We start from the raw sequence: 15,458 nt of genomic DNA, 5'->3' as shown, positions 1-15,458 counted from the left end.
CTGCTGTGTGTTGGGAATTTGTATCCTGTCTGCGGTCAGTACATGTGAGCAAGTCTTGTAGCTTCTCACATTGCAGGGATAAGTTCTTTTTTGTGTTTCAGAGGGCAATGCACTCCTGATTATAAAGTTCCTCTAATTTGGAGGTTGCCTGTAACATAGGAGGGGGTGGGTGAGGAATATGTTTTCAGATGGTCGTCCTGGTGTTCATTCTTTTGTGGTTTTCCTAAGTACCTCTAGCTGTGAATTGTAGGTCACTACTAGAGGTACACAATGGTTTCCTTCCTTCTCTATATTGGAGCAGATATATTTCTTTCGATGCATCCTATTGCAGCCTGATGAAGAACCCTGAGAGGTCTGAAAGCTCGCTATTACATCATGTATTTTTGTTAGCCATTAAAAGGTATCATATCTACAAAATTTCTTGGTTTCTCTAACCGAGTAAAATCCCATTGCAGCCAATTACTGGCTGATTCTAAGTTACATATAGCTAGTAATTGGCTGCAGTGGTTCCATCAATGAGTGCCGTTGGGAACCAGACACTGTTGGAATGTGGGCTGCAGGGAATGGCATGAGATAAGTATGATTTATTTAAAATGTTTTTAAAACTGGTTTACAATTATACATTTCTTTCTTTCCTTCCTGACTACCTCCTTAACTCAAACTATCCCAAGATGTATGGCATGAGAGGAAATAAAAGTATACGTCTGACAGATGACGTCCATCATCCAACCGTTATCTGGCTACTCCAGTCAAAACACATTTTCTAATTTCTGCACCCCTCAACTTATTGTTACACTCTGAATGCTACTAAGTAAAGATGAGCGAGCATACTCGCTAAGGACAATTAGTGAGCATTGTCCTTAGCGAGTACCTGCCCGCTCGGAAGAAAAGATTCGGGTGTCGGCAGGGGGCGGGGAGCGGCAGGGGAGAGCAGGGGGGAACAGAGGGGAGATCTCTCTCTTCTTTCTCCCCCCCGCCCCCCTGCTCACTCCCGCAACTCACCGGTCACCCGCGCCGGCACCCGAATCTTTTCTTCCGAGCAGGCAGGTACTCGCTAAGGACAATACTCGCTCGAGTAATTGTCCTTAGCGAGTATGCTCGCTCATCTCTACTACTAAGTATATTTTATTCCCTTCCTTGCAATGCGGCCTTCTCTTTGATGCATCTTGATGTTTAGATTGCTCCCTGCTTTCTTTTACTTTATGCTGTGCTAGCAATCCCAAGATGTATCAGCAAAGCATCACATGGGCATATGGACAGCTAGAGTCAGTAACATTTCTCCCTGCTGGGAGGATATTATGATTTTCATTACCCTCTATAGTCCCCTAAATAATCTAAAGATTATAAATATACAGACAGGGTGGGTGAACTGTGATTTTTTTTCATTAGAATTATGTGAGGAGCCTTGAATGATCATCTGTAATTGTGATAGGAGTTTATGTCTCCCATGAAGAGTCTGTGTGGTACAGTCCATGCTATTTCATCACACATGAAGTTCTCTGCAGGAGTCACAGAGAGATAAGTAATTCCAAGGGGGTCACAACCAGATTACATAACCCAACTGAAAAGAAGGATTCTGGGAATTTTCAGATAGAAAAGAATACCTGACCTGTATATAGTGGGTGATTAGTTACATTTTGAATGTAAAAAGAAGACATTTCACTGGAGTAGCCCTTTAAAACAAACCTTCCATATCCTACTTAATGAGGCTAATATTCTTCAATATGGAATCAATGCCCTTACTTCCTGTTGAGTTCGATGGTGGGCTTGAACCAACATACAGAAGTCAATCAGAGCAAACAGCTTCTGTTTAAATCACAGAAGTTAAAGCATACCTAGGTTTTCAACAGATTTCCTAAAATACACCAGGTTCTCCTTACCCACTTATCTGCTGCTGTTTGCACCCTGTTTCATGCTTTTAAGTTCTGTTTTTTTAGGTGGTCTTCCCCTTTTTTCTGCTGCCTTGCTGTTTGCAAGTTATTGCAAGTCAACCATTCCGTCAGTAGTTCACTGCCCTGTACTTCTTTCCCCTCATCCCCTATGCTGCGTTGCTCTGTCCCAATCAGCAGGTAGGCAATATCTGAATGCCCATCTCTCTGCTCTCCCAAGAAGATTGCAGACATCATGCAGATTGTTTACACTCTTTCTGCAGATCTACCATCCTCTGAATGCACAGGCTTAGCCCCATGACTAAGCAAATGTTCCACCATTACTTACAGAAGCTCAATACCTAGCAACAGACAGTCTGTTGCAAAGAGACTGGATGGGAGATCCCTAGTGCCAGCCATTTCAAACTTGAATTACAGAGGTAAAACAACAGCATTTTTAATGAAGGTGTATTACAAGATTGATGAGAGACACACAGGCGATTAGATGAGCATAAGTTGTCTGAAAAGTTAGTGCCCCTTTAACCTCTTAAGGACATGGCCTATTTTGGACTTAAGGACACAACAATTTTTTGAGTGTTTTGATCTATACTTTTCAAAAGCTATAACTTTTTTTTATTTCTCTCTCAACATGGCCATATGCATGCATTTTGCATGACAAGCTGTAGTTTTTTTTTATTTGCACCATTTTTGGAGTCATATAATGTTATCTAAAACTTTTATTACATCTTTTTTATTACAATTCCAAAATTTTATATATATATATTTATTTTTTTTATTTTTTTCCACTGTTGCCCAATAAAAACACATTTTTAAAAATCTTTTTTGTTTTTTTCCTTGATGGAACTTTATGAGGGTTTGTTTTTTTGTGTGTGTTTTTATTGGCACCATTTTGAGATACATACAGCTTTTTTGACCACATTTATTGCATTTTTTTGACAGTGCAATGAAAAAAAAGCATTATAGTATCATTTTTTAGTTTTGTTTTTTAACTTTTTTCTGTACAGGTTCAATTTATTATACAGGTAGTTATGGGCGTGGTAATACCAAACATGCGTGTTTATTTTTTTAAAAAGAGGGTAAAGTGGGCAAAAAAGGTTTTGGTTTTTTTTTTCTACAAATTTGTTGCGTTGTTTTTTTTACACATTTTTTTATACCCCTTTAGGGAATTTGAATACATCATCATGTGATCATTATGATAATACATTGCAGTACGTCAGTACTGCATTGTATTATTGCTATTGTTAGCAATTATACGCCATGACAAACCAAGCAATGGCGTTTGGTTGCCATGACAACCCATTGCCCTCTGCAATGACATCGTGGCAGACTGATGACATCACAGAGGGAGTGTGCTCCATCTATGAACTCTTTACATGCTGTGATCAACATTGAGAGTGACATGTAAGGGGTTAACAGCGGGGATCAGTGTTCTCACTCAGAAGGTCTGGCACTTTGTATCTACTCTGTGTGGGAGTATACACCAAGCAGCCACCCGTCTCTATATTGGAAGGTTGTGTGAGTGGCTGTTTCATCAGTGTCCAGCACAGGTGTAATTGGCTCCCTCATTTAGCAGTTTAGCCCCCTGCATGTTGAGGGGATGCAGCTATCTGCCCCCTTGTATCAGTAAGTATCTGGCCGTTCTCGGTAATTGTTTGATTTTATATTTTTCTCTCTGTGATACATTTATATTAGTGTAGGGACTCACAAGACGTGAGAAGCCTTGACGATTGGCTTGTGAGCTAAGGTGTTTGGCCAAAATCTAACTAATACCTTTCATTTATTACATATTATTCACATGCAGTGCGTCTTTTAAACGCTGGGGAGCCCAGGGTGGCAGTACCAATGTGGTCCACTTTTCGAGGTGCAGAGCAACCCACCGAACTATTATGGCGTCATTAATAGTTTGCTAGTCTGCATGGTGGACTACATGTATCAGAAGGTCTGGCACTTTGTATCTACTCTGTGCAGGAGTATACACCAAGCAGCCACCCCCTCTATATTAAGAAGCTGTGTGACTGGCTGTTTCATTGGTATCCAGCACAGGTGTGATTGGATCCCTCGTTTGGCATTTTAGCCGCCTGCATGTTGAGTGGATGCAGCTATCTGTCCTCTTGTATCAGTAAGTATCTGGCCATTTTCAGTGATTCACTGTTCCTCGAGTGCAGTGGGAGGCTGGCAGTCAGTCCCAGCCAGCTCTTGCTAAAGATGGCAGAGGATGTAAGTTTATGTCCTGTTGCTTTAAGTACCCGGCAGTCAGGATGTAAACGCACGTCCCATAGTGCTAAGGGGTTAAAGAGCAACTAGTGTAGCTGTACTTCCACTAAATGTGAGACACCATCTGCAAAATCCTAGAAAACAGTGGGACCAATCATTTTCATTGCTTCTCTTAAAGGGAAACATGATCTGCTGCTCAATGTAGGACTTTGTAATGCAACTACTGGACAGTTAAAACATTGACCTGCAAAGTCATCATGTAGCCACAACCTTAGAACCCAACACAGACAGCCCATTAATTGTAATGAAAACTATATCATGCTTTATTTTCACTATGGTGGTTTACAAGGAAATTAAACACTTGTTACCGGATTCTTCCACAGAAGCCTTTGCTAAGGTTAATGTCAAGGGATCCTTCCCTAACAAAAAGGGATTGTCCAAATTGGTGAACCCCTTTATAATACTCATCACAAAGAGAACTTTGGATATATATCATATACCAGAATTAGTTAGTTAGTTAAAAGGGAACATACTTTTAACTAAATCCAAAGAGAAAGTTGCATTTTCTGAGTCCTTTCCATAGCCAATTTGGCTGCTAGAAAGATAAAATAAAAATTTTCGGGCCCTTGGGTATATCAAGAATGGAGGGATGATTCTGCTTATTAGTAACACATAATAAAGGAATACGAGTGGAGTTCTATTTTTCTAATAAAGAGCTCTTAATTATCTGCTTCCCAGTAACAATTATAATAAACGAGTAACACATTTATAAACAATTATTATTTTATGATTACATATTACTCATCTACTACATTATATAATGATATGATATGATTTTATGCAATATAGCCAATTGGAAAGAATAATAACTTAAACCTCTCATTGTTAGTAGTGGTGGAAGAAGTAGCAACATTATTAGTAGTATTAGTTGGAGTAATAGTAGTAGTAAAAATAGTAGTAATTTTATGATTAGTGGGAATGGTAGTAGTGAAAGTTATACTAGAAGTGGGAATAGTTGTATTAGTAGTAGGATAAAGGGATAACTAGTATCAGCAGTAGTATGAGTAGCAGAGGCAATAGTAATATTAGTACTAGTCAAAGTGGAGGTACTGTAGCAGTAGTATTAGTAGTAGAAATACAAGTGTTACTAACATTCTCCAACAGCTTTGTAAACAATATGCCCCCTTTTGCTGCTAAAACTGTAATTTATAGCTCAGACTTGAGTTACATTTAGAGAAGATGCCGGCAGCAGTGTTATCGGGTCTTACCTGACTTGACTTTGACTAAGCAAACAAGCAAAAACAGCAGAAAAGTAAAAAAGGCTTTCTCCTGAGACTTCATATTTCATTTTCTAGTCTTTTTGCTGACAGCAGGACATCAAAGGGCAGAGTGGCGAACAAACACGTTGCATTTTTTTTTTGTAACACCCTTCAGTATAAAAATAACTTCTCCATTTTCTGTTCCATATGATAAGACTCGACAAGCTGGAGAGAATCCTCACTGTAGACCCAGAATATTCATTTCTGCACCATTTCCTGTGTCAGATGACTCAAAGGAAACAATGCGAACGATACAAGTTTACTTATTATGCCATAATAAAAAAAATACAAACAAGAGTTAAAAAATACCAGAATTTTATTGGGCGCAGTATGTGACTCATACCTGTACCCGTATATCATTTCCTTTGTCACACATTATTCTTTGTTACATAATGCAGGTTATTACAAATGTTCTTCCAGAGTTGAACCCCTCATAACTCCCGTTTAGTGACACTCTGATACATACATTTCATATCAATGGAAACAAAAACTCAAAAAATTTCATTTGGCTAAACTGTCTAACAGTTAGACGGTTTTGCTAAATGAGACCCAAAAAGTTCTATTCTGCCGTAGTTATCACTAGGGGGATATGAGACAAAGTAGCGGCCTACGAAAACAGGAGAACCTTTTGTGTCCTTGACTTTCACGTCTACCAAGTCTGTTAGAGTGCAACGTCCTTTCGGAAGAAAGTTTAGTGAAGATCCACCCAGCGGGCGCACAATTCGTAAGTAATACTCTAATTTTAAGGAAAAAGCCTGCATCTATCAGCAAGAATTATCTGGCCGTCCACCGGTAAGCATGGAAACAGTGGAGCGCGTCCATGCAAGTTTCACACCACGTTTTTTGTAATCCACTGTCAGAGCAAATAGAGAATTGGATGTCCTACCTCCGACTGTGTGGAAGATTCTCCGCAAATGTTTGTGGTGTTATCTCTACCAATTGCACTTGTTACCGGCCTTCAAACCAGATGACAAAGTGCGGCGACGTTCTTTCTACAAGAGTATGCAAACTCTAATGGAAAGCAATGGTTTCATGGAATCTTTAGCTTTTAGTGATGAAGCCACCTTCTACTTTCGGACACAGTTAACAAATGTAATTTCAGCATATACATGACTCCTCCAAGGTGAACGAGTTTTGCGCTAGAACTTGTAGGAAAGTTTATAGCTTATTAATTTTCCTTGAGGAAACAATCACAAGGATTTCATACCTGGACGCTACAGATATGGCTTCTGCCGCAGTGGGAACAGGAAATACTAGGTTTCATCTTCCAACGGGACAGGACAACCCCCTTCTTCAGTTTCACAATGAAGTCAGAAAGGAGCTCAATAGGCGACTACCAAACAGATTTACTGGCTGTGCAGTTCGTGATGATAGTGAACTACTTCCTTGGCCTCCATGTCCCCCGGACTTACGCTTGTGAGTTTTTCTCTGGAGCAGTGTTAAAGATAGAGTCCACATGCCACTCCGCCATGCATGATCCACGAAGACACATCACAGAAGCATCAGTCAGTCGTGATATACTACAACATATATGGCAGGAACTTCACTACAGACTCGATGTGTGTCCAATGACTAAGAGGGCTCACGTTCATCACATAAGATGTGGAAAACATTTTTGATGTTGTTTCCATTGATGTCAAATTTATGTATCCGAGGGTCATTAAACGTTTGTTATTGGTGTTTCGAATTGGGAAGATCATTAGTCATAACCTGTATTGCTAGTTAATATTATAAAAACCTTTTTTTAAAGTTTCAGTAGATTATGAATATTGCACTCTTAAACCTGCAATTTCTATGTGAGTGCAATGCATTTTTACAAGAAAATTGCATTGCATACAAGAGGTTTTCACACACGTGAAAATTGCATGGGGATCAATAGGAAAAAATTAAAAATTGCATTGCACTTTCATAAACCCAAAAATGAAACCTGATTCAGTTTTTCTGTTTCTTAGCATCACTGTGAAGGTAAAATACTTAAAGGGGTTGTCCCGCGAAAGCAAGTGGGGTTATACACTTCTGTATGGCCATATTAATGCACTTTGTAATGTACATCGTGCATTAATTATGAGCCATACAGAAGTTATTCACTTACTTGTTCCGTTGCTAGCGTCCTCGTCTCCATGGTGCCGTCTAATTTCAGCATCTAATCGCCCGATTAGACGCGCTTGTGCAGTCCGGTCTTCTCCCTTCTGAATGGGGCCGCTCGTGCCGGAGAGCTGCTGCTCGTAGCTCCGCCCCGTCACGTGTGCCGATTCCAGCCAATCAGGAGGCTGGAATCGGCAATGGAATGCACAGAGCCCACGGTGCACCATGGGAGAAGACCTGCGGTCCACCGTGGGTGAAGATCCCGGCGGCCATCTTCGCAAGGTAAGTAAGAAGTCACCGGAGCGCGGGGATTCGGGTAAGTACTATCGTTTTTTTTTTTTGAAACCCCTGCATCGGGTTTGTCTCGCGCCGAACGGGGGGGGCTATTGAAAAAAAAAAAACGTTTCGGCGCGGGACAATTTCCCTTTAAGGAAATTAACACATTGGGTACAAAGGGTTAATAAATCGCTCGAGTTCTGTGCATTGCATAAAGATTAGAGATGAGCGAGCACCAAAATGCTCGGTTGCTCGTTACTCGAGTCGAACTTTCCGCGATGCTCGAGGGTTCGTTTCGAGTAACGAACCCCATTGAAGTCAATGGGCGACCCGAGCATTTTTGTATATCGCCGATGCTCGCTAAGGTTTTCATTTGTGAAAATCTGGGCAATTCAAGAAAGTGATGGGAACGACACAGAAACAGATAGGGCAGGCGAGGGGCTACATGTTGGGCTGCATCTCAAGTTTCCAGGTCCCACTATTAAGCCACAATAGCGTCAAGAGTGCCCCCCCCTCCCAACAATTTTTACTTCTGAAAAGCCCTCATTAGCATGGCATACCTTAGCTAAGCACCACACTACCTCCAACAAAGCACAATCACTGCCTGCATGACACTCCGCTGCCACTTCTCCTGGGTTACATGCTGACCAACCGCCCCCCCTCCCCCCCACAGCGCACACCAAAGTGTCCCTGCGCAGCCTTCAGCTGCCCTCATGCCACACCACCCGCATGTCTATTTATAAGTGCGTCTGCCATGAGGAGGAACCGGAGGCACACACTGCAGAGGGTTGGCAGGACCAGGCAGCAACCCTCTTTAAAAGGGGTGGGGCGATAGCCCACAATGCTGTACAGAAGCAATGAGAAATAGAATCCTGTGCCACCGCCATCAGGAGCTGCACACGTGGGCATAGCAATGGGAAATCCATGTGCCACACAGTATTCATTCTGTCAAGGTGTCGCATAGCTCAATCCACACTGCAAGGGGAAAGCCGTCAGCGCTCTGCCCCCTACCCAAGTCAGTCAGTGCCTTTGTGCCAGACAGGTCAAACACCGAAATGGGAACTAAGTTTGCACCAACAGCATTGGTGGGTCCTAGGAAACCCAAGACATGAACAAAAAATTGATCTGAGCGGCCAAACATGGCAGACTTGCAACGCGCCCACGACATAGGCCTCGGCCCACAGCTTCAGCAATCCTAGGCTGGAAGCGGACTTTCACTGCACCCAGGACATAGGCCTATGCACAAACCCTCAGCAATCATGGGCCTACAGCGGACTCCAATGCTAGCGTAGCTGTGCACGTCTCATTAGTGCTGTATTGCTCCTGTAGTTTGTCCCAATGCAGTGCCCCGTATAGTTGAACTAACGTCATATTAAATACAGGTGGGCTTCGGCCCACATTGCATGCCCCAGTCAGACTGGGGTTCTTTATAAGTAGACACATGCAGTTACAACTCCGTGTGGACCGACAATTAAAGACGTGGGCCAGGCATGGCACGTGCGTGAGGCTGCCAAGCTGCAGAGCCGCCACCAGGTTACGGCCGTTGTCACACACGACCATGCCCGGTTGGAGGCTCGGGGGCGAAAGTCAGCGGTCGGTCTGCTCTGTCAGACCCTGCAGCAGTTCGTGGGCCGTGTACATCTTCTCTCCTAAGCTGAGTAGTTTCAGCACGGCCTGCTGACGCTTGGCCACCGCTGTGCTGCCACGCCGCGCGACACCGACTGCTGGCGATGTGCTGCTGCTGACACATCTTGATTGCGAGACAGACGTTGCGGAGGAGGAGGAGGGTGGTTTAGTGGAGGAAGCATACACCGCCGCAGATACCAGCACCGAGCTGGGGCCTGCAATTCTGGGGGTGGGTAGGACGTGAGCGGTCCCAGGTTCTGACTCGGTCCCAGCCTCCACTAAATTCACCCAATGTGCCGTCAGGGAGATATAGTGGCCCTGCCCGCCTGTGCTTGTCCACGTGTCCGTTGTTAAGTGGACCTTGGCAGTAACCGCGTTGGTGAGGGCGTGTACAATGTTGCGGGAGACGCGGTCGTGCAGGGCTGGGACGGCACATTGGGAAAAGTAGTGGTGACTCGGAACCGAGTAGCGCGGGGCCGCCGCCGCCATCATGTTTTTGAAAGCCTCCGTTTCCACAAGCCTATAGGGCAGCATCTCCAGGCTGATCAACTTGGCTATGTGCACGTTTAACGCTTGAGCGTGCGGGTGCGTGGCGGCGTACTTGCGCTCAAACAGTTGCGCTAGCGACGGCTGGACACTGCGCTGAGAGACATTGCTGGATGGGGCCGAGGACAGCGGAGGTGAGCGTGTGGGTGCAGGCCGGGAGACGGTCGTGCCTGTGTCCTGAGAGGGGGGTTGGATCTCAGTGGCACGTTGGGGCACAGGGGGAGAGGCAGTGGTGCAAACCGGAGGCGGTGAACGGCCTTCGTCCCACCTTGTGGGGTGCTTGGCCATCATATGCCTGCGCATGCTGGTGGTGGTGAGGCTGGTGGTGGTGGCTCCCCGGCTGATCTTGGCACGACAAACCTTGCACACCACAGTTCGTTGGTTGTCTGCACTCTCAGTGAAAAACTGCCACACCTTTGAGCACCTTGGCCTCTGCAGGGTGGCATGGCGCGAGGGGGCGCTTTGGGAAACAGTTGGTGGATTATTCGCTCTGGCCCTGCCTCTACCCCTGGCCACCGCACTGCCTTTTCCAACCTGCCCTGCTGCTGCACTTGCCTCCCCCTCTGAAGACCTGTCCTCAGTAGGCTTAGCAAACCAGGTGAGGTCAGTCAACTCATCGTCCAGCTGCTCTTCCTCTGAATCCTCTGTGCGCTCCTCCCTCGGACTTACTGCCCTTACTACTACCTCACTGCAAGACAACTGTGTCTCATCGTCATCGTCCTCCTCACCCACTGAAAGCTCTTGAGACAGTTGCCGGAAGTCCCCAGCCTCATCCCCCGGACCCCGGGAACTTTCCAAAGGTTGGGCATCGGTCACGACAAACTCCTCTGATGGGAGAGGAACCATTGCTGCCCATTCTGGGCAGGGGCCCGAGAACAGTTCCTGGGAGTCTGCCTGCTCTTCAGAATGTGTCATTTGCATGGAGTGAGGAGGCTGGAAGGAAGGAGGAGCAGCAGCCAGAGGATTCAGAGTTGCAGCAGTGGACGGCGTAGAACTCTGGGTGGTCGATAGATTGCTGGATGCACTTTCTGCCATCCACGACAGGACCTGCTCACACTGCTCAGTTTCTAATAAAGGTCTACCGTAAGAGCAGCTAAGCCTGCTGTAACGCTTAGCTGGGTAATAATGAGCGACTACTACCCCCCACAGACACTTAGTAAACTGAAGACGGTCACAGGCAGCCCAAATATAGTATTTTTTTACCAATTTTTGTGAAAAAGCACACTGCCTGTGATATAGCCTGTATAAGGATTTCCCTGTTGGAGGATGACTGTGGTTATTTAAAGCACAGTGCAGCCAGAAAAAATTATGCGCAAGGCTGCAGTAACACCTAGCTGGGTAATAGTTAGCGAGTAGCGACTAATACCCCCAGCAGACACTTAGTAAACTGAAGACGGTCACAGGCAGCCCAAATATAGTATTTTTTTACCAATTTTTGTGAAAAAGCCCACTGCCTATATAGCCTGTATACCTCTTTCCCTGCCTCACCAGTACTGCCCCTATACTCTGTAAAATGACTGCAGACTGAGGACGCTATGGTCTGCACGCCCGATATACAAAAAAAAAATTTGTGCAACACTGCTAAAAGCAGCCTCAACAGTACTGCACACGGTCAGATGTGGCCCTAAGAAGGACCGTTGGTGTTCTTGAAGACGAATATAACACCTAACACTCTCCCTATAGCAGCTACAGCAAGACAGCACTTTCCCTGATTTCTGTCAGAATGCATCTGTGGCGAGCCGCGGGCGGGGCAGATTTTAATACTCGGGTGTCATCTGATCTCCCCAGCCACTCACTGCAGGGGGGTGGTATAGGGCTGGAATGTCACAGGAGGAAGTTGTTATGCCTTCCCTGTCTTTCTATTGGCCAGAAAAGCGCGCACACTTCTCAGGGAAGGAAATGAAAGTGACTCGAACATCGCGTGGTGCTCGTCTCGAGTAACGAGCATCCCGAGTACCCTAATACTCGAATGAGCATCAAGCTCGGACGAGTACGCTCGCTCATCTCTAGTAAAGATACAGAAATAGTTCAATTTTCTCACCTGTGTAAATGAGCCCTTAAAGCATTTAGAATTACTAGAACATGAATCTGCTTTTTAATAGCTTTGTTTAAACATCTTCCATTTTGTGCATGCAGCTACTATGTAGTTTCTATCAGTGAAAACTACAAAAAACTTTACATAGTCGATGATGAGGGGTTTCACAAACAAACTTCTGTCTTATAGCTGAGACACAATGGCCGTACGAACTGAACCAGGAGACTTAAAGGGGTTGACCACTCTAAGTACACAACGTTCAAATGTGTATTAAACTTCAGAATAGTAAACTTACTAATACATGTTCTAAATGTTCTCTCCAATTTTCCTTTTCTGTGAAGTCACGCCTCCTGCTCTCTTTATACTCCCTTCCAGCAAGCAGCTCTGCCTTACTATAGCTGAAGATAGTGGAACACGTGACAGGAGCCAAAGACATTGGCCTTGAACTTCCAAAGAAAGCCTCTGCGCATGCGCTAGTTTCCTCTGAACTTGTACAATCCGGAAACTAGCGCATGTGTAGTATCTTTCATTATAGGATGTATCCTGTCACATTCGAAGAGGCACGAATAGAGGACAAAAGGGAGAAACGTAACAGGAGGAATGCACATCGAGCCAACCCTTGTCAGGAGCATCTTCCACTTGGAAACCGATGTCCCCACAGCAAAAGAACCTGCAGATCAAGAATAGTTCTCTATAGTCATCTACAGACCTACTGCAAAGCCCCTATACTTAGAAAGCAATCATGCTCGACCACAAGTGATAGCATATGATGATGATATCCTTCTACGTGTTCCTCCATGTGAGGCCATAGTATGGACAGAGCAGTGCACTGGCAGAGGGGCAGAAGGACATGAAACAAGATGTGTGGCTCCATAGAGAAGGAAAACAGAGGAAGAACATCTAAGACAAATGTTTCCTAAACTTTTTTTAAAAGTTTAATACACATTTGAACATTGTGCACTTCACGTTACCAACCATTTCAACTTGCAAACTTAGACAGTAATATACTATACAGCTTTCTACATGAATGTGGGATGAAGGCTGTTGATTGCTTCTTCAGATCTAGGGGCAACCTAGGTTCTCCTTGTTTTCTTTAATTGTATGAATTTGTACTATTTTGTTAATTATTTTGATTCTTTAACTGGATCTTAGAACAATTTTGTGTGATAATTAGATGGTAGTGTATTATCATTACTGATGTAATAACTAATAATAAAAAAGAGAACTAGGAGCAGCCATTATTATCCACACAAGTACAAAAACCACTAGGATTATTTTTTACGGGCGTTACATAGATGACATTCTCATTGTGTGGCAGTGAGAAAATGGGATTCTGAAAGCCATCAAAGACATTTAATGTTACTATAGACACTAAGATATAGGAAAAAAAATCATTTGTCACAATTTCTTGAGATGGGAAAGCCATCACTGTTCAAAAGGTCAGTTCTTCAGAGTCTGAAGTAATTTTACGCGAAGTTATCACTGGAAAAATTATAGCCCAAGAAGTTAATCCAAAATGCATACAAACATACAGTTGTAACAAAGGAGTCATCCACTAGTACCCAATGAGAGATATAGTTTATTTTACACACTTATGTAATGCAGACACATTCTATAGAGCTGTACAGAGATTGTCAGCACTCATTGTCCCCATGGGGACTTAGAACCTAAATTTCAAATTAACCTAGCCTTATGTTTTTGGAGTGTGGGAGGACACTGTGGTACCTAGAGAACATCCATGGAAACATAGAGAGAACATACAAATTTCATGCTGATTTTCATCTCGGTCATATTCCAACGCGTGACCCAGCATAGCGAGATAGCAGTGGTAACCACTGAGTCACCATGATGCTAAGTGCAAGAGAAGGATCCACACAGCAGGTATTTCTGATTGTAAATCCTGAGAGCTCTTTTTTATTCTATACGGTGTAGTATATGGTCCTATTGATTCTTAGTTCACACAATTCATATTCTTTTGTGTCAAAAGCTATAACGGATGTACTGTAGGTGTTATGTGGTTAAAAGTATTGAGGTCAATCATTTTTTCAGTTTTATATACTTTTATCTACTTACTGTAGATTTTTAGCTTAAAATTAATATAGTTCTTTGGTCTGTTTTTAATACTGTAGAATTATATTTACTGGAAAGTCCAATTCTTTATTCTATGTGCTCATTTTCACAGTATTGTTATACAGTTACATGTTAATACTGGAGCATTAGTTTAAATCTTTTTCATTTTGATTGTTGTCACTCACGTATTTCCTTTGTGAGCCCACATTACAGCTCTTGTTGATTTTCTTTTACCTTTAACCAACTTACTTTGACTATATTGATTGGGACTATGGAAATTATTCACCTGCAGCACTTGTTACTTCAGAGGACTTTTTATTATATTTTTTGCATTGATTTCAGGTCAATTTGTATTTTTGTACCTTTATATGCAGCTTTTTGAGATATATTTTACATAATATATACAGTATTTGCATCGAGGGTGTAATGAACTGGAGAAAAATATAACATTCCTGGTTATGTCTTAGAATTTCATTGAATATGGAAATATGAACAAGTATAATGCAGATATATACTTACCGGATATTCCCATCTGAGACTTTCACTGCAAATCGTCGCGATATGCCATGAAAATCTGGTAGATGCCAAGTCCTGTCTTTGGGACCTACACCAATCTTTAGTTTTGGCAGCACAGCAAAGGTGTAATTTCCAGTTCCTGAACAGAACAACTTTATTCCACTTCAGCAAGAAAAATGGCAGTTAGCTGCGACGTTTCTACCCGCAATTGGTCTTTGTCAAGCTAATACTGCCTCTGTACAATACTCTTTATACACAACATATACCCAACAAACTCCAAATAACTCCATGCATCCATAAGGATATGAACAATCCACCAGGCAGACCAATTATTGAGAGAATTTGCAACTGCGGCGAGATCATACATTAGAGATACGCGTAATCTACTCTTAATATTGAGAGAGACCCCGATTTCGGGCGACACATGTTTAGTGACTTTGGATGTAATCTTTGTATACGAATATCCCCCATGATAAAGGTCTAAATGCTGTAAATGAGAAATTAATGGAATCTCTGTGGTCAAAGGGGTGTATATGATTAGAGATAGACCTACTGGAGTTCATATTGAGCCACAATTACTTCCTGTTTGAGCAAACATACTACCAGCAGAAACAGGGAACCACCATGGGGTCTAATATGGCCCCAACGTACGCCAATATTTTTAGGGATGATGTTGAGTGCAATTTTGTATATACCTCACCATGGTGGCACTATGTGCTACAGTGGTGGCGTTATATAGACAATATCCTCTTGTTGTGGAATGGCTCAGTGGTGGATTTGTTGGTATTCCATCGGGCTCTGAATAACATGTCTTCTGAACTGAAGTTCACGCTGAATTATTCAGATAAAGAGATTCAGTTTCTTGATGTGCTCATTTTGAAA

At 43.2% G+C, this 15,458-nt stretch overlaps 1 protein-coding gene across 1 annotated transcript in view; it reads right to left on the bottom strand.

Moving 5' to 3' along the window:
- LOC136624599 (cell surface glycoprotein CD200 receptor 1-A-like) overlaps nt 1-5,641 on the bottom strand; it is a 29,868-nt gene extending 24,227 nt beyond the window's left edge. Inside the window, exon 1 of the mRNA XM_066598559.1 lies at nt 5,372-5,641. Coding sequence (XP_066454656.1) covers nt 5,372-5,444 — 73 coding nt within the window. The 5' untranslated portion in view covers nt 5,445-5,641. The remainder of the gene's footprint in view (nt 1-5,371) is intronic.
- Between the last annotated feature and the right edge of the window lie 9,817 nt (nt 5,642-15,458).

This window comes from Eleutherodactylus coqui, chromosome 4, assembly GCF_035609145.1.
Source record: "Eleutherodactylus coqui strain aEleCoq1 chromosome 4, aEleCoq1.hap1, whole genome shotgun sequence".
Lineage (NCBI taxonomy): Eukaryota > Metazoa > Chordata > Amphibia > Anura > Eleutherodactylidae > Eleutherodactylus > Eleutherodactylus coqui.
Note: the sequence above shows the minus strand (reverse complement) of the source record. Positions and strands in the feature narration are given on the sequence as shown.